Genomic DNA, 24223 nt, shown 5'->3' with positions numbered 1-24223 from the left:
AGATTTGCTCACTAGGGGTCGTTTGGTAGAATGTATTAGCAAAAATAATGCATGCATTAACTCTGTGTATTAGTAATACATTGTTTGGTACATTTTTTCATGCTATGTATAACTAATGCATTAGTTATACACTCTATTGTGTTTTAAGGTGTGTATTAGTATTACTAATACCATGAATTTCTAGGTATTAGTAATGCATGCATTAGCATAGTTAAAAACCCTATTGCCTCTCAAAGTCTTTTTTACTTCTTTTCCACCATAATTGTGAAGGGTATCATTGTAAATAAATATTCTCATGCAATGCATGCCATTTTTAATACACCAAACTAAACAATGCATAAGAAATTATCTATGTATAATTAATGCAAGCATTACTAATACACTTTATTTAGCATTATTCTTTTACACTCTACGTACATTATTCTTTATTTCTCGACTAGATATCCCATAGTTGACTGATAATCAAGAAGGTGAAGTCAGCCATTTTCAATATATTACTTTCAATTTTTTTCCGTCTTTCATCATGTCTTGCTTATTAATATTGATAATTCCTTGGATATCTATTATATTTTCAACCATCTAACCACAATTATAAAGCTGTCTTAGCTTGCTTTTGGACATGGTGATTTAAAATCATGACTTCATATAGCGATTTGGGATCATGTTCCGATATCTTGTTTATGAATTATGGTTTGCTCATTTGGTAAGATTGTTTATGGAATTTGCTTTGAAATATTTCTAGCTGTTAATTACTGTAATTTATAGTACTTTCTAAGAAATTTTCAAATAATATATATTATTTCATTTGTCCCAATTTATGTGTCACCGATAAAATTTGAAAACAGATCTTTTATATATTTTTATATCTTTTAAATATTTAAGTATTTAATTATCGTGATTCATAATATTTTATAGAATTATTTAGTATAGTAAAATAAATTTAAAAGAAACAAACAAAACGAATTCATCATAGGAAATTACCAAAGCATCCTTCAATACATCAATTATGGGTCCGACTTTTTGTTTTTAAGAAATTGCACATTCTAAGGATATTTTTGTCCAAAGTGGAAATATTGTGTAAAAAAATGTGTATTTATTGTGATTTTGAATGTTTTGTGGGGTAATAGGACGCACGCAAAGTTAAGGTGTCTTTTTGAAAATCTGGGACAACTTCAAGTATCACTTAATGTTTTTTCTCAAAATCTAATTTACTTTCGTAAACTATGTGTCAGATCAAAATCAGATTAACAAATTCAAAAGGAATGAGTAATAAATAGCTCATACAATGACATATTTATTATTTAAAAGAAGTACTCCTTTTGGTTGAAAGCTAACAAGATAGTTACAATGTAACTAAATACTATAAAAATCTTTGCATTGTGACTTATTTTATATATCAACCAACATTTGTCATGTGTTAAGTAGTAGATATTCCCACTTATTATATATAGTATATATATATATATATATATAAATGGGCCCAAATGAGGTAGGTAATTAATGATGTTAAATTGCCCAATAATATAAATTTTAAAGGTACAACCATAAAAGAAGAATGTACAACACTATCTAAGCACATATCATTCAACACTTGTCATGTGCTAAGTAGTAGATATTCCCACTTATTATATATAGTAATATAAAATAATACACATTTTATATATAAATGATACATATATTTTATAATCAAGTTAATTTTTCTTTTTGAAGATTACGTATGAAGGTTTATTTTGCAAGGCTAGATTTACATCATAAAGCGTAATTTTATATTTAAACATGTTAAGCGCTAATATTCAGAGGCTCATTTAATAAATTCAATACAAATTCTATATCAAAGTTTTTAATTAATATTATAAACTTTCGAAAATTTTAACATATGAATATATTTGTTTGTACCAACACAATTCACATGTCAAAATTCCTTATTAACATCATTGACTCTCAAATTCTTTACAAATGAATGATAAATAATCGATATATAGAAATATGATACGATTGAAAGTAACTTAAGTGAAAATGCATAATATTGCATATTATTTACTAATTAAGAACAACATGAAAACGAATATTATTTGAACATTTCTTCTAAAATTAAATGGTTGAAAATTTATTCAGGTCGAAAAATAAATTTAGAGTTTGAAAATAAAATATAATATTTGATACACAAAATATCTACTATGCGTAAAACTCGAAAAAAAGACTAGGTATCTGTATTTTTGTACGAGATTATTTTAACCACTCAAACATATAATAACGTTCTAATTATCACAATAATTTTATCAGTTACGTCAATACTGTCATCTTAATGTGAGGCCAATATCTCTCATAAAATTCCTTTTATTCACAAATTTATTACTCTTCAAAATTTCAGTCACCATGAAATTGACTACTTGTAGCTTATCTACAAACTCCATATCTCCATTGTTGTACAGAAACTCAAAATCAGCTTCAATAATCAAATGGGTTCCTCAATTTCAGCCTATTCGGGTCAAATTCCGGGTCGATCTGTCAAACGGGCCGGCTCGGTTCTCTCATTCATCGGTTCGTGCTTCATCGCCGGCGATTCAATCGGACGTTGATTCAAAATTACAAATTGTAGAGGAAAATATAGAGAAGGTGAGATTAAATCTGCTTTACCAATTGAATGAGAAGTTGTTTATAGGTTTTTGAATTTGATTGACGGACTTCGATTGATTTGAAATTTGATGGGTAATTAGAAATGACACGGTGACCAATAAAGATACTCTCAATATAATATAATATGATTTATTTAACATATTTGTTTTAGTCGATTTTAAAAAAATGATCCTTTTGTATTTGGCAACTTTTTTTAAATTTAATTTTACACGTGACATATTTAAAATCAAAAGATTAAATAATATTTTGACATATTTGATATATCTTTAATTTTAAATCACAATATTCAAAAATATTCTTTATTTTTTAAAACTCGATGCCAAATTAAAATATATCAAAGAAATTAAAAGGAAAACTTTTTGTATGAGACTTTATTCACGCACACTTAATCATCATTTATAAACGAAGTTTATGTGACTCATCACCATTCGTGAACTAATTTGGAGATTAATTATGTGTCACCTATTGAGTATCACCTAAGTCCATAACTTTTTTTGATGTATGGGAATCATCAACTCTGGTACTAATTGTTAGGAAAAGTAAGCGTAAAATAATCTTAACATGGTGTGTTACTGTCCGTTATATCCAAGCCCGTGTGGTTTTCACTTTTCACCAAAATGCTTTATACCATAAAAGAGTATCCAACATCTTATAAATAGCTCCCATTTCTTTTCTAATTTCTTACACGAGACTTTGTTCATATGCACCGAATAATTTTTTAATACAATGAATTCTTAACCAATAGTTTCAAAAGTAAATGTGTTCGGTGCGAAAAATCTTGAAGGTACCCATCCAGTTCAAATCCTGAATCTTTATAACAACAACAACAACATACCCCATATAATTCTACAGATCGAAAAAATCCTGAATCCTCCTTTGTCTGAATATTTGCCTTTTTGTTTCTTGCAGGTGATTTATAGCTGTCGTTTTTTTGCTATTCTTGCAGTTTGGGGTTCGTTAATTGGATCATTTCTTTGTTTTATCAAGGTACTCTTTAAGTATTTCTTTGACTGAATATGAGTACATAATGATTAAAGAGACGGAGCCAGAATTTATAATTTATGAGTTTTGGATCATAGTTTCTTTTTGTTTAGCAATTAATGACGCGTTAAGTGAAGTTAAAAAAAAGTTGAACCAAGACTCAATGGTTCGCCTATCGACAAATAATTTTGAAATGACGAAGGATTACTGCTGAATGGGACTCAACACTCCCCTTCTATACTACTTATAGCAATTTACTTACGATACTTATAAGTTGACATTCATAAAAAAACATCTAACAAATTCTGTGTTCAATTCATCTTATTTAGCAGAAAGACAGATATTCCTTGCTCATTATCAGACAATCACTTATTCACGAATTTATAGTTTATGAGTTTTGGACCATATTTTTTTCTTGTTAACTGAGTTTTGAATACATTATTTATACATATCAAATGAGTTTCTTAATTGTCTTAGCAGGGGACTCTGCTGTTTTCCCTTAACTTCTTCCCATTATGCAAGAATAGTTGGTTGATCGATTGATTAGTTTCGATAAACAAATTTTGTACAATGTGAAAACTTTCCATATCTTCTTTGTTGCAGAATGATTGTGTAACTTGTTTCCATATGTAGGGTTGCACTTATGTAACAGCATCATTCCAAGAATATTTTCGAAGTCGAGCAAACGTCATTTTGTTGCTTGTTGAGGCTATAGGTAAGCTTGTAGATAGCACTTACTACTTGCATTTTCACTCCTGCAATGATCCTTTACTTGTTGTGTGCGTGTTGATTTCATTACGATGCATAGAAAGCCATTGTACCTCCTAATGGTTCTTAAAAACTTATCGCGCAATCAATGAGTTTTCACTTCATTTATCCAAGTTTCTTGAGGCTTTTTGTAATGTAAACAAGAAGAGGGGGATGTAAAACGTTACTTCTTAACAGAGGGGAAAGGAAACCTTGGAACAACGGTAAAGTTGTCTCTGTGTGACCTACTAATGCTTGAGCCCTGGAAATAGCTACTAATGCTTGCATTAGGTTAGGCTGTCTACATCACACCTCTTGGGGTGCGGCCCTTTCAGTACAGACCCTGCTAACACATGATGCTTTGTGTACGGAGCTGCCCATTTACTTCTTAACAGATGGAAACGACAAGTTCTTCCGCGAGTTTTGTGTATCACAGGAGTCAAAACCAGACTTTCCCTATTACACAGGGCCATAAACACAAAACTCTACCAATATTTAAAGAAAACTTGTTCTTTCAGCAGTTGTTTGTATTGCTAAAAGTTGAAAGCCTTTCCTTAGACCCTGCTACCGCAGGATGTTATGTGCATTAGACCATCCATTTTTCCTACTATAATTTAAAAATCGGTTTTTATGCAGTACTAATATAACTATTTCAATTTCTACTCTAGATATATATCTCTTAGGCACAGTGATGTTAGTCTTTGGCATGGGTCTCTATGAGCTCTTCATCAGCAACCTTGACAAGTTAAAATCAACGTCGGAGGAAAATTCTCCGTATCAATCAAATTTGTTCGGGATGTTCACTCTAAAGGTTAGTTTGTATACCTTAAAAAACATCTCTTTTGGAGCTAACCAGTAGCGGAGTCACCCTTGTCTTCAATCCCCTTGGATTCTTCGTATGTTTCCTTATTTCCATACTGACTTTTCTTAGTGAAAATCCTGGTTTTGCCACCGGAGCTAACAACTACATATTAGTCATGTTTCTTGCACATAACATCTTCTTATCGATACAATTGTCAGGAACGACCAAGATGGTTGGAGATAAAAACTATTAGCGGAATGAAGACTAAAGTTGGTCATGTTATCGTGATGCTTCTTCTCATCGGTCTGTTCGAAAAGAGTAAGAAGGCTGTTATAAACACACCATTAGATCTCCTTTGCTTCTCAGCTTCAGTGTTGCTATGCTCTGGCTGCCTATATTTACTTTCAAGACTCACTGAGGAGCATTGATCATTTTTTTCTGTTTTGTAATTTGTATAATCCAAACTGTTTTAAGTCTCTGTGCATTGCTACACCTCTCCGAAAATGATATCGTACTCGTGTCAAATGTACTACTGTTAGAGGATCCGACAGCCACCTATTGACATTTTTAAAGAGTCTGAGCAACACAAATTCAAATCATGTATAATCTTGTGAAGATATGTATACTATTGTCTTTGGCTGACTTTGTATCAATTATCTCTTTTTTGCTAAACTATTTTGCATCATTCATTAGTAGTTGAAACTTTTTACTATAAACTACTCCACGTCCCAAATTAAGTGACACATTTTAATTTTCAAGAGTCAAACCGTTTAAGTTTGATCGAGAATTTGCTCAGAGAATCTTCAATTTTAAAAAAATGATATTTATATATTTGTAAACTACGTAAAAAGTATTATAAGTCGTCACGATAATTGACAATCAAAATATTTAAGAGACATATGAAAAAATTTCAGTCAAAGATAAACTTGTTTGAATCTCGAAATCTGAAATGTGTCACATAAATTGAAACAGGAGAGTAATTTTACCGTGAAACATTTAAAAGTAAATAAACTTAAATCTCTAAACTAAATTTTGTAAGTAAAGGGTTGTTTCATAGTTGGTTGGAGTTATCCAAATACTAGTAATGTAGGGATTAGTTATAAGTAAATTTATGTATTATTTTATACATATATTAGTTATGCTGAAATAAATTCATATTTTTATCATGCATAAAATAATAATACATTTCCTCATAACTTAATAACCAAACATTATTATCAGTATTATGCAAAACATTAGTAATACACAAATTATACACTATATTCCACATTGCTTTTATACACTATATCAAATAATCCCATACAACTTTTAAAAACTATCAACTGCTCCTATTTCATACATAACTTCGAAAGAAAAGATATTGCACCCTTCGTTTAAAAAAGAACGACTTTCTTTCATTTTTAATCAGTTTTTTAAAAAATATCACTCTCCTTTTTTGACAATATTTTAATTTGAATTTTTCACTTGACTCGTAACATGTTTAAGACCACAAGATTAAGTAACATTTGAGTACATTTGATATCTTTAATTTATTATCATAATATTGAAAAAACTTTTTATTTTCTTAAATTTTGTGTCAAGTCAAGCTAAGTTATTTTTTTTTAAATGGACAGGTAATTACATTTGAAAATGGACCAAATATAAAAGGAAGATAAAGCGGTAAAATTTTTCAAAAAATAAATAAATCAAAACTCAAAAAATAACCTCATTTTTTCAGTCTCCCGCCATTGTTGAAGAAATGGAGAAAACAAAGGAAGAAATTGCAGGAACAAGGCAGACGAATTTGAAAACTGCATTTGAGCTTGGAATTCACACTTTGTTAACTTCCTGTTCTAAAGAGGTACAATTTTTTTAAAGTTTTTTTGAGAAATACAGATTCATAGATTGTATAAACCCTAGAAAACAGTTCTTTAATTGTTTATCTTCCTTTTTTTCATGAATTAATTGAAGGGATTTTGTAAAGCTTTCCCTAATTTTGCTCCAGCAGAAGTTGAACGCCTTCATCGGTTGTTCATTCAGGTTAGCCTTTTGTTCTTATTCTATTCGTTTGTTTTGAAAAAAAATCTAAGGGATTCGGAATTCGAGAAATTCGGAGCATTTAATTTCTCGAATTCTAAGGACTTGGGAACTGGGTTTGGAGAAATTGCGATTTTTTAGTTTTCTAAGGGGTTTAGAATTTGAGAATTTGGAAGGTTTAGTTGGAAATTGGAGCTTGGAGAAATTGTGATTTGTTTTATTTTTAAGCTTAGTTCTAGATATGTAGCATTTTTAACTAGTTTAATTTTTTTTCCAGGTGATTACTTCTTTGCACGAGGATATAGAGGTATGCTATTAGTACAATTTTAATGTTTTGTTTCGTTCTAGATGAAATTTAATGTATGGAAGTATGGTATTGTTATTTCAGAGAGTGAAGGTTTTGGTAAAAAAAGTTTTTTTCTTTAAAAGAACATCTTGGTTTGTTTGTGATTACTGTTGAGCTTGTTTGATTGGTGGTTTCAGTGCATACTCCCAAACTCAAGCATCTTTGCCTTTTGTTTTCCTTATTTAGTAGTATTAGTTAGTATTCGTGTAGTATCCTGTTCTTCAATTTTTACTCTTGTGTGTTGCTTCTTTTGCTTTGTCCATCTTGTTGTTTTGTTGCTATTATTTTCTTTTCAGTCTTACTTTTGATTTCTCTTCTTTTGAGCTGATGGTCTATTGGAAACAACCTCTCTACCTCACAATGGTATGGATAATGTCTGCGTACATCCTACCCTCCCCAGAGGCCACTTGTGGGATTACGTTGGGTATGTTATTGTTGTTGTTGTTGTTGCACATGTGATGTCAGTCCGATATTAGGTGTTTCTCTTTCACGAAAAGCCCAACTGCTGGTCGGATTGTATCCCTGAATAAACAGTGGACCATGCTTGATGCTTCTGGCTTAGATAGTGTTTTTATGAATTACTAGTGTTTTGCTTCTGGAATATCATAATTCAACATCAGTTAGAACTTAGAAGTTACACAAATAACAAAGGCCAAGTCCTTCTTACTCTTGCTTTCTTTTTGTTTCATGTGCTATCTCCTCTCCATTAAGAGTAATTAGAAGAATTATACTTTTACTTCATTTCTTCAAGTTTCATGTCCATCTCTTCCCTCCCCTCCTTCCAAAAGGAAGAAAAGAAATATTGATGCATAAGTTGAATATGTACTTGTATTTTGTTTGAAACTTCTAATTCAAGTCTTCATTTCTTCACAACATGGCTAAGAGGTCATCTGGATAATAGTTCTCATTTGTGGAAAGATAATACATCCCGAGTGTCCCCCAATTAAGTTTATTTGACCTGAATATTGACTTTATTTTTGCTATTGCTATGGTGCTATTTTGACGTATTATTCCATGTTGGCTAGTGAACTTATAGAATTTCAATGAGTTTCTCATTTCAAATTGATCAGATATATTAGTTGTTAGATTTTGTTATCCTCTCCTTTAAGGGCAATATTGAAAGTGTTGTCTGTTTCAAATGTTGCAGGATGAATTTGAGTCTTTATGCGTGGAGACACAGGTACATATCATATGCTTCTTACTTAATTAAAGTTATCTAAGAAAAGATGCAATCCTGTTAGATTTTCATCCATATTTTTAAGGTCAGTAGAACAATAAAGATTTGCAAAAGTTGCACCTTCGGTCTATGAGGACTGCCAAGTGCTAAATGGTCTTCAGTTGAACGCTGCACTAGAAAATTTTCAGCATGTGGATGTTTTGACCAAGATATAAGTTGTTATTGCACTTGCTCTTCTTCTGGACTAACTCTGAAGAGAGTAAAGCATTGCTGAGGATCCTATGTTGTGGAAAGGAGAGATTCTTTCAAAATATGTACCCATTTTACATCTGGATTATCAAATGTGCTTCCTAGAAGTCTCTTTCGTAATATTGAGAATTTTAGATAAATCTTTGTTTTCATATGGATCAACTGTAGGCTAACCTCCAGATTAGAAGTTCATTTACTGTGATTACTTAGAACAAAAGTTCCATGCATTGAAAACTGTTTGGAGAGGTCTGGCTTGAAAACCTAGTTTTTATTGGAGAAGAGATTCATAAGAGAAGGAAATTAAGCTATCTGAGAAATTTCAAGGATGGACCAAAAATATCCCTTTAAATTCTTTTGGTTCCCATCTGTGTTTGTTTTATTATGTTCTTATTATAGCACACACAAATCAATGTTATAGAAGAGAAACGCCACTATGTTCACATTTCTGCTGTTGTGAGACTGATTTATTTTATTAGGAAAAATGCATTGGTTAATACCATTTCCTTTGATGTGAAGTTAAATTGGAAAGCTTATGTGAGTTCTAGTTGTTAAGTTGGAATAATGTGCCTGATATGGTTTTCCTTGGGATCAAATTTTCTACTTGTAGGCAGGATCAACTCTCAACATGGTGGAGCAGCTTGTGGAAGAACAAAACTTGGACCCTTTGTTTCCAGAGAAGTATGCTTACTCCCATTCAGATAAATTGCATAGCCAGGATTAAAATGGTTTTCTTCACCACTCGATTGTTTCGGCAAAAGCATTCTGGAATTCCATTATTTTCTGTCTTGGTCGCATTGCGTGTAGGAAATTTCTTTTATCAAGACTTCTATTTTGTCAAGTAACCACCATCATCCTGGTGAATCAGTTTGACTGAAAGAATGTTGATGGTTATCAAGGCTTCTATTTTGTCAAGTATTAATAGGTTCTCTTTAGGTCTTATGTCTTCCATGCTTGTAGAAAATATAGAGAAGCATCTAGTACTTCCTATTTTTATTTTGTATAGCATTTGTCCGAAATGAGCTTAACTGTGGAGCGCCATGGTTAGTGAGGATTCATATAGCTTGAGCCCAATTTGTTTGGGATTTGAGGTTCTGTGTATATAGAGATGTCATTGCCTAGTCTATGAGAAGTACCTTGGCCAAATATTATTTCAATCTTAACATATTCCCTTCTATTCAAGGATGAGGTATTCCATAACACCTCTAAATTTCATGAAAGAGAACGCTACAAATTCATGTTTTAAGACTTCTTCCAGTATCTTGTTTCTATTAAGTATAATATCCAGTAATTTTGCAGGAGCAATGTTGAAGAAGTCAGGCACTACCTATCAGAAGCAAAACAGAATGAGATCAACTACTTGACGACTATGTTGGAGACGGTAATCTCTTGTTATTTCTTGCAGTCCTTTCATAAACGAAGAGCTTGTGCATCATTTTTCAAGAGACATGCATATAATTTCTTAGACTGATTGGTTGACATCCTAAAAATGATTTGTTAGGCAGAAGAACAGAAACGTTCCATCACTTCTCGTCTTGAAATCCTGAAGAAAGAAAGACATGATTTCTCTGATGCTGCTGCTACAGACATTGTTAATAAGGTACTACTTTCGTGTAATGGTAACACAAGTCTCTCAGCTTAAAGTAATCTCTTCGTCTTTCTCCGTGGATCCCTGCTGAAAACAGTTGTTTACTTGCAATTTCTTCAGATACGAACTGGGAATCAGAAGTACAATACGAACAACAATATTGGCTTCAATAGTTGATACTGGCCTCGGCTAATGCATCCTATCCGCCTTAGTCCTGCGTCTACTCGAGAACATGGATTAAACTAGAGACTATCAGAACTTCCATTTCAGTGTGCCTGTGAAATTTGAAGTAAATTAGTTGCATTTGCTTTCAATTTCAAGCAAGTAAACAAGCTTGTTTATTTCTTGTTCACTAAAATGATTGTGTATGACATTTGTATGTGATTAATTAAAGCACTAGAATAAGTGAAAGGACTAATGATTTCATCTCTTTTATACGTAAATAGAATGACAATTTTACTACTCCTGTATCAATTTATGTGGCACTTTTTAGATTTTGAGATTCAAACAAGTCTATCTTTAACCGTAAAATTTTCATATATCTTTTAATTATTTTGAATGACCAACAATTATTGTGATTTATAGTACTTTTTACGTAGTTTACAAATATATAAATTTCATTTTTAAAAAATTGAAGATTTCATGCGTAAATTTTTGGTTAAACTTAAACTGTTTGACTCTCGAAAAATAAAAAGTGTCACATAAATTGGAACAGATGAAGTATGTCACTCGTTGGATATAAGAAATTCGATATTTTTCAAATTGGACTGGCAAAAATGAACATCTACTTTTAATATAGTGAATGAAGGGAGTAGTATTTAATATGGTTGAGAAATTTACTTTAATTATGTGGCAATTAGCTTTGCTTATACATCAATCACACTGTATATTATAAAACAATAGGTAACAATTATTATTCAAATAGAAGGTAAGTAATACATTTATTTCTTAATTTTTAAACTATTTATTTTTAGCATAAAGTTTATTTCTCTGTCTCTATTTGGTAGAATCTAATTACTGAAATCTAGATATTCCTTTTAAAGTCCAATAAAGAAAACAACTTCATTCTTTATTGTCCCCTATGAGTTATGACTAGCAAGGATTACATACACTCTGTTTGGATGGTTGATACGTATTATTTCATAATATATCGTATTATATTTATTATATTGTATTATTTTATTAAATATAATATTTGGATAGATTGTATTATTACATAACGTCACATATTCATAATTTGAATGATAAACTTATAAAAAAGGATACGTGATAGAGTTAGTAAACCATAAAATAAAATTATTAATTAATAAATAAAAATAAAATAAGAAGAAAATATTAAAGTAACACGAAATAAATTTAAATAATATAATATAATTTAAATAACAATCAAAATAAATATTATATTCAAACTAAAAATACCACGCGGATAGCAACCAGTCAACTATCCACACAATATGTTTAGATTTATAGAAAAAAATGGCTAAAGACTCAAACTTTACTCAAAGATCGATGCAGATTTGGATGTGGGTCACTCCAATTTGTTGAAATCTCAGTTAAATTCTTGATTTTGAACCAAATAGCAAAAACCCCAATTCATGAAAACAACGTGGTGACTGAAAATTTCTGTAAAAATTCACACTTTCTGGTCAGTCTGTAGCTTTATTATCAAGAATCTTGAAACCCCATCACACCAACCATCACTATTTTTTCACCAATTCCATCATCACAATCGTTTAGGGGTATAAAGGGGTGGTGGGGGTGGGGTGGATTGGGATGAAATGATAAAAATGGCAGCTGTATCAGTGGGGAATGGGAATGAGGTATGGAGAGCTCATGGAACAATGGCGATGATACAGCTTTTGTATGGTGGGTACCATGTGATTACCAAAGTGGCACTCAATGTGGGAATGAATCAAATTGTGTTCTGTTTGTATAGGGATCTTCTTGCTCTATCTATTCTTGCACCAGTTGCCTATGTTCGCGAAAAGTTAGTTCTTTTTTTCCCTTTATGTTGCTTTTGAATCTATAATCTAACCATGTATTTGCTTATGAAAACATACATAGTTTTTGTATTGTGGTGTTTGGGTCAGCTTGCAATGACTGATCCACTTAGCTTGTTAATAGGCACAAGCTACGTTGCTCGAACTCTTCCTCCGAAAATGCACTGCTTTTGGTGTAATTTGGAGGATCCGACATGAAACTTGTGAATTAGAGCTAATGAACTTACACTAGGTGTTGTAGCTAGGATTAGGAGCTGGGATCCCAAAATGTTTAAGCCTGTGCCTGAACTGCTCAGACATCGTTTTGAGGACATAGATTTAGTTTTTTGATTGAGCCAGTGTATATTTGCTAAAGACATTTGCACTGATTTATTTGTAAAAAGAATGGACTGGAAGATGCATTTCTGAAAAATAGATGTTGCTATGGTTAATTAATGTTTGAGTCCTTTCTACAATTGAAGTTAAAAAATTCTGGATTTACTGAAATTTGTTCTCTACAATGTCTAATAGTATGTGTTTGTGAGAGTCTGGTCGACTGCTTGAGCTTGTTTACCTCATTTCAACCTGTATTTGCAACTTGAGCTGTTGTAGTTAAAGCGAATTTACATTTTCAAAAGTTCGGTTTGTTAATACTTAAATCTTTCATAAAATTATTATGTTGTCATTTTCCTCTGTCCTTCATGTGCTTTTGACCATTATGATGGGGTAATATAATTTCTGTTTCTAATTGATACTTGGTAATCCACTATGATCACACCTCAAATTGTTCTGCTGCTCTCCGATTTGGAGGTTTGAAAATGAAACCTCATAAAAAGTAAGGACTCATCACAGCCTCTTAGAATGATAGTTGACTTGCTTATCTTGTTGTGTGAGTTGGATACAAAGAAAAGCGTTTAGATTTAGTAAAATGGAATTACAATACCGATTTAAGAGCAAGCTTAAAGAACGTCTATCCATACATTCTCAAACTTCAGATACAAATACATATGCATTCTCAAACTTCACATAAGAATTCTTTGTGGATATTCTGACTAGTAGCTTGAAATTGTCGCTCATGTCTCTGGCTTTTACTCTTTCTTAGTTGTTACCTCGTTTCCTTGTTCGTACATATTTCCTTAAACCTCTACTTGAAAGGTTTTGGGGTAAATGTATGCATCTAAACTATTGTCTTACTTTTGGAAACTCTTTAAAAAATAGTTTCAGTATCTGAAAGTACATGGGCACTAGTAATGTTGCCTTTCCTTCTATGTCTAGGAGGTCGAGGATTCCTTTGAATAGGCGGCTTCTCCTATCATTCTTCTTTCTAGGATTAACTGGGTAAGTTTGATGTGCCTGCTATTTCTGTGGTTAACTTGCATAGTTCTTACACTGAACTAAAACCGTTTTTTTTTTTATGTTTTTTCGTTTTTCTTGGCAACTGCAACAGTATTTTTGGGAACCAACTTTTGTTTCTTATTGGTCTTGGCTACACAAATCCAACATATGCCGCAGCCGTGCAACCTGCAATACCAGTCTTCACATTCATATTTGCTGTATTGATGGGGTAAGTAAGAAATCAACCCCCTTTGTCTTCGATTCTGTATTTATATCTGTTTCTCTTTCAAGATATATTCATGTACATTTCTGTACTCAATTGGGGGATTATTTTGTACATGAACATGGAGAAGGGGGACCTGGAGTCTTGTGATTCCTTACTTTGCATAGGGTGAAAAGATAGCAATTCAGTCATACCATTGTATTCTTTGAGAAAACCTGAAATTGCTTGCGCCTAATTAATTTAGTAGTACCTACAATGAGTATCAGGATTTTCATCAATATGATACTCCATATCTTCCAAATGTGCAGCAGTGAAGTTAAAACTTCTATTGTTTGTAATTATTTTTGGTCATCCACAAATCTGCATTTAGAGTGAAATAATGTTTTAGGTGTTTAGATGAAGTTCCATTATTATAGAGCTGTATTGCAGTCAAAGTAATATAAGTGAACCAGTTCAGTAATTTTATAAGATGGTGGATATCAATATAACCCTTAGATATAGGGAGACTTTACTGAGAAATATGAACATTATTGTTGAGGGATGCTAAAATCTTTAGTTATCAACTGGTTCTTGAAAAGAAAGGAAGTTATGCACATTGTATAACTATCTACATTTTCCACAGAAGAACTGGGGTCAATCACAACAAATAATTTGTGGGGTACTTTTTGAAGATATAAGAGAGCTTCTGCTAAATAGTTGTCTTAAAGAATTTTCATTTAGAAAAGGAGAGTCCTGATCAAGGTATCTGTTCTTTATTGCTATTCCTATTTTATTTTGATAATCGTGGTGTCTAGGCCAGCTAGCATGCACCTCGACTAATTCCATGTGATACTATTACCTCCCACCAACAACTACCGGGTAACTCTATCCACTAAGGCTTAGGCTGATGGTTGGAAATCATCTAGTGATTTTGTTTCCGCTGGGATTTGAATCTGAGACCTCATACTTCTCCTTCCACTTCATTAACCACTAGGGCGCACCCTTGGGTGCTATTGCTATAGGCCTGTTTATATATGACATTTTTCAGGTCTATCATTTTTTTAGTAATAAAAGCAGGGCAAGATTGACACCCTTGCTACTTATACAATAGATTCTTTTTTTCTTTTTCTCTGCTAGGCTTTCTTGTCCACACAGTGGTTGCCATCCTCAAACTACCAATCTGCCTTCTTTCTGTGTATTTTTCATGTATTTGCACATTCAGTAGTCTGTTGTAGTGGATGATCTGCTCAACTTTACTCTTAAATGTTACTTATGCAGTACAGAAACAGTGAAGCTTTTTACTGTGGAAGGTCAAGCAAAGGTTGGAGGTACAATTGTTTGTGTTTCTGGGGCAATCTTAATGGCCATCTTCCGTGGACCTGTGGTGTTTGGAGACAGAGGCTCAGAATTCATACACAGTGATATAAGTGCTAAGGGTCAGCCAGAGCCTACTGGATGGTTAATGTCAAGTTTCCTGGAATTGGGGTTTGATGATTGGCACGTCGGTGTTTTATGCTTAATAGGAAACTGTATGTGCATGGCAGCATACTTAGCCATTCAGGTAATTTGATAATCTTTTTGCTTTCATTGATTTCAATTGACTCGATGAGAACCAGATACTGTTCAGTAACTAAACTGAAAGGCTGCACACAGATATCTACATACTAAAATATACAACATGGTGGCTGCAAACTTTAGAGACTAGGTTCAACTCAAGCAGAGTAAAAAATGCTAGGCGAATTCTTTCTATCACCTAAGCCTTTGTGGGAGAGTTATCTAGTACCTGTGCTGATGGGAAGTAGTAGGTACTCGATAAGGTATACGCAAGTTAGCCCAAACACCATCGCTGTAAAAAAAAGTTTATTGCGCCAATTGATCAATTCCTCAAATGACATGCTGTTGAATGTGAATTGACATGTTTTTATTGGGTACATCTGCTTGTTCTTAAGATTGGCAGTCTGAAACTCAATGATACAACCTGGCAAGGGAATGAAAGGAGACTTGCCTCAAAATGGAAATGGAAAAAATGATTCCATACATCAATAGAATCTTGAACCTTTGGAAGTTCAGAGAGTTTAACTGTAGGAATAAATGGAAAAGTAAAAACATAATAATGGATAATGATGACTTTGTTATTGAGCCAGCTGATGATAGTCAATCCAGAAAGAAGACAAGAATACACAGTACGGTGGGAAAAAAGGAGCTCATTGAAAGGCTCAAGCACATACGAAGTTTCTTGACAGCGGTTAAACACTTTTTAAAAAAATTTGCAGTCACATAGAGGACTTAGATAGTCGGGAAAGGAGACGTTGCGACTAGGCAATGAAGCCATTTGTTTGCCAGTGGAGTGAATGAGAATACCGTGAATACGAGGTCATAAGAAAGGGAGATTTGGGACCTCTATATTGACAGAAAGAACCTATAAAAGAATATTATCTTTGAGAGAAAGTATCATGTCATTAAAATGTTAGTATCTTTGGCTTGATGAAGAGGAAATTTATAATAAATGAGGAATATAAAAACATTGGTTTCCAGGTTCGTGAGAGTGGTTCATATTAATCCCTATCCTTTTAGTTGATTAGGTATTACGATTCATGGAGTTCAAAGAGAATTTATATTGATGAACGTATCTGTTAGTCAGAAATACCGCCTAATTTAAATTTGAGTGTGTTCATATAATCTTTGAGAAAAAGCATCATATCATTAAAATGTCAGTATTTTTGGCTTGATGAAGAGGGAATATTATAAAATTTGAGGCTCTTAGGTTTTTCTGTTGAAGGAATTTTATGAAAAATTGAATATGCTCGAACATGATCGGTCTTGTTGAGTTATTGTTCAACTTGACCCTCACTATTAACTGTTGTGCTAATGGATGAAATATTATTTGTTCATTTTTCTCTGTAAAGTTGTTCAATTGATCCATCAAGGATAGGAGGGAACAAGGGTATAATTGCCAACACACTGGCAGGGGGAGCAGTATGGAAAGCGAGGCTCCACACCCTTCTCCGTGGGCCTTAGGAATCGAAAAGCTCTGAGTCCATAATTCTAATGCCCCAATGATGTCCTCTGACCACATGTTATCACTCTTTTTCTTAAATTCTTTTTCCTTGGATCCATTAATTTCTACTGATCAGATTGAACAATTACTTGAAACCTGCAAATTTAATTTTAGGCCTTCTTTTTATTGTATAAAGTGATTCCGAGTGTTAAGTGTTTGATTTTATAAGCAATGATTGTCTTGCCAAAAAACATAACAGCCTATATTTTTCTTGGTGAACAATGTTCTTTTTGGGATAAAGTTAGCAATTTAGATTTTGGCATGTCTTAAACCATTGTCTAAAAGATCCTTGACTTTTCCAGATAAACCGTTTCTGTTTGTATTGTTTTGGAATATTCTTACTTAACTGAATTTTAAGAAATTTTCAGGCTCCAGTTTTGGCAAAATACCCTGCAAGTATATCAGTGACAGCATATTCATACCTTTTTGGTTGTCTTTTAATGGTAGCAACAGCCTTCTTTGTGACCGATGAGTCAACCGACTGGAACTTGACACAATCTGAAGCTTTTGCTGTGTGCTATGCTGTAAGATTCTCATTCTCTGTCTTTATAGTTCCTGTTCTGTTTCGAGTTCTCATTACTACGTATGTTATGGAGTAAGCAAATTCTTCTCCACATGAATAAGTATTCTACTCATGACATCAGTTGCGATTTTTTTCAACTTGAAGCTTAGCTCCTTCCTCTCTTACAAGGGGAAAAGATGCCTTGAACTACAGTCTATAAGATGTGCATATAATGTGTGCCTTATAGCATACATCTAGTGTACAGTAGACACTTTAATGCGCTTCAAGCTTCTCTTCCCTGGTGTTGCTTTCCAGATTTCCAATCATCATCGACTACTTAGCCATGCCGATTAGTGATAGGGGATGACAGCCAAACCATGTCCACTATGAATGCCAAAATATCTACTTAAGCGTTATTTGAAATGTTTCATTGCGTATTATCTTCTCCATCTGCTTATCTTACCCCTTGTGGTTAGTTAGCATGTGCATTTGTTTTGGAAAACAAGAGACATTTTTTTAGTTAGCGGCAAAAACAAAGTAGCTATGTTGCCATAATTTCTATTTTTCAGGGAATTGTTGCATCTGCCCTGAACTATGGAATGTTGACATGGTGCAATAAGATTCTTGGCCCTTCTATGGTTGCACTATACAATCCACTTCAACCTGCTGCGTCTGCATTTCTATCAAGAGTTTTCCTTGGGAGCCCTATTTATCTAGGAAGGTCAGTGCTTAACTGCCCCTATAAGCAAAACTTGTGTATAATTCGCCTATTATCAGTTTCCTCTTTGTTATGCTTCACAATTTTGGGCACAACGAGGCCTACAAAGGCGAAAGAGTTTTGAAAGCTCTTTCCCCTGGAAAATGAGCATATTTCGTTTATACTTGCCACATTTGGCTATCTCATACAATCTTTTTCTTTCTACTTTACTTTCGCCTTCTACTCTTACGATCTCATGAATTTTGTCAATGCAGCATATTTGGAGGACTTCTCATCATATCTGGGCTTTACTTGGTAACTTGGGCCTCTTACAGACAAAGGCAAGCAGCCATTGGCATTGATCCTCATGCTTCTCGATCATCGGATCCTCCAATTACATATCAACTAGGACACCTTTTTTCAGTTCCTCCTTCCTCAATACCAAAGATCATTGATTAGGTAGTGCTGTGGATAGTCATATTGAAGTGACTACTTTATCAAACTTTTTTCCTGTACTAGTCAGGAAGCATACAGAAACTCTTTTATCTCAGTTGTTTCTTCTCTTAATTTATACTAGAAGAACTTGTTGAATCTCGATGATACACTTATACCTGCGAAATATACTTAAGGACATTGTCCTTAATACAAGAATTTCCATGTTTTTGTTCAACAATATTGTCCCCAACAAAGAAACAAACTTTGAAATCTACATATGTAACATCATCTACCAAGTACCTAATCCATTTGTTCAAATAAAATCCAGAATGCAGGTACAATATGAATAAGAATATTACTCAAAACACTATAAACAAAAGGCATAATATATGGATAGACATCTTAAATTGACAATTTAACACTGCACATCTAGACATCTCAACTTGTCTCCATTGTGTCAGTTGAACATTCTAACCTCAACTTGTCTCCATTGTGTCAGCTGAACATTCTAACTTACAAAATAATCATATAGACATCTCTAAAATTATGTGTCATGTCACTATTAGGTGTTCACAAGACACAGTGAGGACAACTTGAGGTGTCTAGATGTACATTTTCAAAATTGGAATGTTTAGTTGTTAAAGCTAAAATAATTATGCATTTATACCTAAACAAAATGATATGTTCACTGCTTCTCAAGGACAGATGACTACTTGAATCAGTGTTATAATATAAAATATTATTGTCCAAATCATGAAGCTGGAGGAATAACCAAACGCAAAATCATCTACAGCTATCGATCGTATATAACGTAATTCTTTGGATAAATATCGATGCAGAGTACAAATCAAACACAGCAAGATTAAGAATATAACCAAAACCTTACGCTTTAAGGATATACTACTATGGGAGTTATAGTCTTGATTCTTCATAACAGACTCCATCAACAAGTACGAAAAAAAGTAAAATTCTTCAAATAATAGTAAAAATAATTCATCATTCAGACTCGTGCAAAAAAAATTAGCAATGCTAGTGCGCAAGGCTATAACTTATAAGACATTTCAAATGTCTTATTTCTTCTCTTCCTTCTCAGCTTCAGCTGCTCTCTTCAACCTCACACCAACATGACGAGCATTGGTACGCTCAATACGCAGCTTGCCATAAGCTTTGAATGATTTCATTTCATCTGTGACCTTCACAAGCTCGATAGCTGGCTGCTCTCTAACAATAGGCAAGTAAGAACCCTGGACTTGAGTGGCATTAGCAAGTTCCTCAGCACCAGAATCACCAGCCTGTGCATTTGTGTTGGGAAGATGTAATCAAAGACGCTCCAACAAAATACCAATAAGCAAACAAAAAGTTGTTCAATTGTTATAGCAAGACTGGTTACCTTGACTTTCTTAGCATGCCTTGGGAAGATAACTAGCTTAGCTTTGTATGTCTTGAGCCTCTGGACATTGGTCTGGAGACCTTCTAGGGATCTGTTCCTGCGCCTGTGATCCACAGCAATGCCGATAGTTGGAGCAAGTTTTTTGGGGATACCAGCTGCCTGAAAACAAAACAAAAAAAGCTGCTTGATATACTGGAATCTCTCGATACAAGTACATGGTAAGGAGGACTTCCTTAGCAAGATATATTTTGGCAGATCATGTCTAAAAAATAAAAAGAAAATGATGTGATCAACTTCAAATTCTATAGTTGCAACTTAGATAGAGGTGTAAAATGGAGTCTGCCCCACTCAAAAAGGAATAGACAACAAAAAAGCTTTTGGCATGTGAACTTGCTTGCGCAAGAACCAAACTCTATATAAGCTCAACATGCCAAACTCTAATAGAAGCTCAGCGTCAAACATAGATCCCAACAGGGAAACGAATCTCAATTGAGCCAAACGTGTCTAGTAGGTGGTTGCTTTTTACGACAATCTAGAGCAAGATTAGACAGAAAAATCTTACTTTCAGCTCTTCTAGAGAGAATCCCCTGCCAGCTCTGACTTTCATGTTGTATTTTAGTGTTTGTCCATGAACAATAGGTCTGAGTGATCCTGCTGTTGGCCTAGGGAAGATTGTTGCAGCTTTCTTCTGCCTTGCTGGAGTTGGCAAAAGCAAAACAGGTCAGGAAGTGTAAGTATTCTTGAGCCAAAGTTGAATTTGAGGCTTAAAGCCATCAAAAAAAGGGGAAACTCACCAGCGCGTCTCCTTGTTTTGCGAGCAGGTTGGTTAAACCATGTCCTTACATAGTTTTGCCAATGCTTCTTAAAGTGGCCGTTGGGGATAACATTGTTATGCTTCATGGTTTACCTGTGTATGCTGAAACATGGAATTAAGTTACTAAGAATTGGAAACACCTTAGGAAATATATGACGAGGATAACAAAGCACCAACGCAACATGCAACGGAACACAGTTTTTTAATTAAAGAAGTGGGTCTCTATGAAAATCGAAAAGCAATTTGAGGCTGCCCTAGGAGGCGAGAAAGCATATGAAAACATTATGATTCAAAAAACAAGAAATAATTCAGGAATAATATGGTAAGCATTTTAAGAACTTATACTAAAATAAACAACAAGAAGCATCCAGTAGTTATGATTCAAACAGCATGAAAAGTTTCAAGAATAAGTTCAATTTTATGATTTTATCTAAATGAATACAAATAAGTTCAAAGGACACTGGGGTAGCAGTAATTCCTGAGCATTTCTTCCACTACATTTTATCCATGTAAAAGTTGCACTTCCATTAACTTCCAAGACACTGAATACCATTTCATTTTACAGAACCAAAAACACAAATAAAGATGAACATTGCGCTATAACAGTATTTAACACCTTCCTTTATCTCCACCCATACATCAATATAGCATACCACACCATACAGACAATATCAATTTCAATAGAAGACATCATTTCTAGAGCAAAATGAAACCGTAGTGGATATCTTGAGAGGATCGGAACAAACACATCTTAGTAAAATAGGCAGTCCAACTAGATAGGCCAAACAAAACATAATTAACTACATAGGCAAAAGCAACTCTCAAGTGCATTCCACCCCTCAGAAAGCAACACCCATTCCACCCTGCCCTCACTGTCCAATTGAACCCAAATTTCCATCAAAGATAATTTTCAATAACCGTGGTGTCCAGGCCAGCTTTCGCACACTGTACACCTATCACCTCCGGAACTCAAATTTACGAACTCACTCAATGGTTCACTAACTGAACTTACATCTAACTATAACCATAACCATTTAAACTAATCAATCATCAACATCATCTAGGAAAAACACCTAACTCCTAAATAAACACAAACCAATAACAACATGTCAATCAATATATCCCAGAAAATTCATTTTACAGTTTCGTAGAACCCTCTCAACACTTCCCCTCACCATATCTCCTGCCTCAAATCTAAAAACAAACGTCTACCGGAAAACAACACTTATTCACTCATTTTGATAACAATAAGCTCATTAGAAAGCAAATTCAAACTGCACAAACAATTTCATACCCAAAATTAAACGATAAAATAACAAAACATTACCAAATCTAACTGAAAACTCACCGAGAAAGCAAGCAAAGCTGAAGTTCTTTCTCCTTTGAGGCTTTTGAAACAATTAGGTTTGCTTTTATGTGAGAAACCCTAGACGAAACAGTTTTTTGGGCTTCTAATAGGCCCATTACTCTTTAGGGGACGAAATTGCAAAGATAGCCAATTTTAACTTAAAAGATTGCAAGTTTAGCCAATTTGAAACTATTTTTAGGCATTTTTTATTGAAGTTAACAAGATCAAACTTTTGGTGTTATTGTGTGAAGTTGTCGGATTATTGATAAGGAAAAAATAGATTTTTGAATCTTAAATTTTCGATATAATTTATCAAAGTATTATCCAATATGGTATTAGCAATTAATTATATTTTTATTTTTACCAAGTTAAAATTTAAAATATATACTTATGCGCATTCAAAATCGAGAAGTACAAAACCAAGTTAAAAAATATATTTTGAAATGACGGGACACTTATTTTGGAACGAAAGGAACATTAATTAAATAGTCACGCCCCCACTTACAGCCGAATTGTGTTTTAACTCGCTGCTACGGAGTGTTGAGTGAGCCTTTGCTGCCGCCGGCTGTGTCGCTCGCCGCCGTTCAATCCCTTCTAGTTCTAGGTATGTGAACTCGTAACAATTTTTCTCTATTTTTGCTTCTATTTCTGAAAACTGATCTGAAGAAGAAGAAAAAATGTGATCGTTCAGGCTGTTTTTGTAACGAGTGAAAAGAATGAATTAATTTGTTTTTTTTTATAACGCACGAAGAAGAAATATTAATGTGTATTGATAAATTTCTGGTTTTAAGAAGAAGGTAGAATTTGTAGTTTTTTTTTTTCTTCTATATTTAACAAATGAATTGGAATTCCTAATTATTTCAAGTGTTCCAATGTTTGAGAATTTGATATACTTTGGTGTATTTAGTAACTAGGAGAAATAATTTGCCAGTTTCAAGATTAGTATTAACCTATCACGGATGGATCTTTTGGCTTTTTGAGATACAAGCTTAAGTGAACTCAACCATTATTTTGAAATGTTGTATATTTTTTTGCCATTTTGATGTGAGGAGGATTGCAACTAATATTTGAGTTAGAATCCTTGAAAAAATAAATTAATTTTGTCCCGTTTAGCTCGGAGAATTAGTCGATTTGATTCTTGATAAGCAAAAGTGGTGAACAGTTTCTTTTATATGGTAGCCTAACATATACCAGCCCCGACTGTTCTCCCTAGGAGTTAACAGTATCCCTCTCTACTTTGCTCCCTTGGTGACTCGAACCCCCCAACTTCAAAGTTGGAGGTGGAGGGTGTTTTCCGCTTGAGCTACCCTCCCTTTGTTTAAAAGTGCCACACAAAGTGGGACTGAGAGAGTAATGTTTAGTGAATGCAATGGACTTCTCCCAGACTCCCACCCACTCCCCCTTATCTATTAGGGGTGTGGGAATTGCCTCTCGGGAAGAGAGAGGCGGAATGTTTCAGCATAAGAGTACGAAGAAGCAGATGATAATTTGTGTATTTGGTTGAATAGAAGTTCTGTTTCCAGGGGTTCTGTTAGTCCTATGAAATGTATGTAAAGCACTGCTTTTATGTTTTTTTCAAATTCAAGTTAGATGAATTATTGTTGTTAGGTTATTGTGTTACTTGAATGCTTTAAATTTTCTTTGAAATGTTGGAATTAGTGCTTTTATTTTGTCTTCCAGTAGCTCATTTGTGCCTAACTTGCTAGAACTTGTGTCTTTTGGGGGAAGGGGAAGTTATTAACCCTTGAATCTGGGAGTAAAAAATTGTGTTATATGACTTATAGTTGCTGTTCAAGTGTGTTGATCTGCCTTGCTTTTTCTAAGTGATTTACTTAGATTATTTATAAATTTTATCTTTATCAGTAGAGGCTAATCCATTTCTCTCTATCTTCATGTGACCCTGGGTGAGTTCTTCGAACTCCA

General features: G+C 33.6%; 4 protein-coding genes across 4 annotated transcripts; 3 read left to right on the top strand and 1 right to left on the bottom strand.

Annotated features, from left to right (window-relative positions):
- Positions 1-2376: 2376 nt before the first annotated feature.
- LOC125820376 (uncharacterized) lies at positions 2377-5710 on the top strand. The gene is made up of 5 exons (XM_049499808.1): positions 2377-2616; positions 3547-3624; positions 4252-4333; positions 5034-5176; positions 5386-5710. The coding sequence occupies exons 1-5, from the start codon at positions 2377-2379 to the stop codon at positions 5593-5595; spliced, it is 753 nt and encodes a 250-aa protein (XP_049355765.1). The 3' UTR covers positions 5596-5710.
- A 1155-nt stretch (positions 5711-6865) lies between these two features.
- Positions 6866-10953, top strand: LOC125819985 (uncharacterized). The gene is made up of 8 exons (XM_049499395.1): positions 6866-7007; positions 7118-7186; positions 7461-7490; positions 8677-8709; positions 9563-9633; positions 10252-10333; positions 10454-10552; positions 10661-10953. Exons 1-8 carry the CDS (start codon positions 6906-6908, stop codon positions 10715-10717), a joined length of 543 nt encoding a protein of 180 aa, XP_049355352.1. The 5' UTR covers positions 6866-6905; the 3' UTR covers positions 10718-10953.
- Positions 10954-12011: 1058 nt separating this feature from the next.
- LOC125820112 (WAT1-related protein At4g19185-like) lies at positions 12012-18889 on the top strand. The gene is made up of 7 exons (XM_049499533.1): positions 12012-12527; positions 13795-13857; positions 13967-14083; positions 15335-15617; positions 17483-17638; positions 18186-18337; positions 18589-18889. The coding sequence occupies exons 1-7, from the start codon at positions 12319-12321 to the stop codon at positions 18770-18772; spliced, it is 1164 nt and encodes a 387-aa protein (XP_049355490.1). The 5' UTR covers positions 12012-12318; the 3' UTR covers positions 18773-18889.
- A 730-nt stretch (positions 18890-19619) lies between these two features.
- Positions 19620-22426, bottom strand: LOC125820229 (60S ribosomal protein L13-1-like). The gene is made up of 5 exons (XM_049499659.1): positions 22301-22426; positions 20933-21054; positions 20701-20834; positions 20139-20297; positions 19620-20040 (listed from the first exon to the last, which is right to left on the bottom strand). The coding sequence occupies exons 2-5, from the start codon at positions 21036-21038 to the stop codon at positions 19819-19821; spliced, it is 621 nt and encodes a 206-aa protein (XP_049355616.1). The 5' UTR covers positions 21039-21054; positions 22301-22426; the 3' UTR covers positions 19620-19818.
- Between the last annotated feature and the right edge of the window lie 1797 nt (positions 22427-24223).

This window comes from Solanum verrucosum, unplaced genomic scaffold (genome assembly GCF_900185275.1).
Source record: "Solanum verrucosum unplaced genomic scaffold, falcon-dt-bn FXZP01000229.1, whole genome shotgun sequence".
NCBI classification, from domain to species: domain Eukaryota; kingdom Viridiplantae; phylum Streptophyta; class Magnoliopsida; order Solanales; family Solanaceae; genus Solanum; species Solanum verrucosum.
The sequence above is the reverse complement of the archived record's forward strand: the minus strand, read 5'-3'. Positions and strand labels throughout refer to the sequence as shown.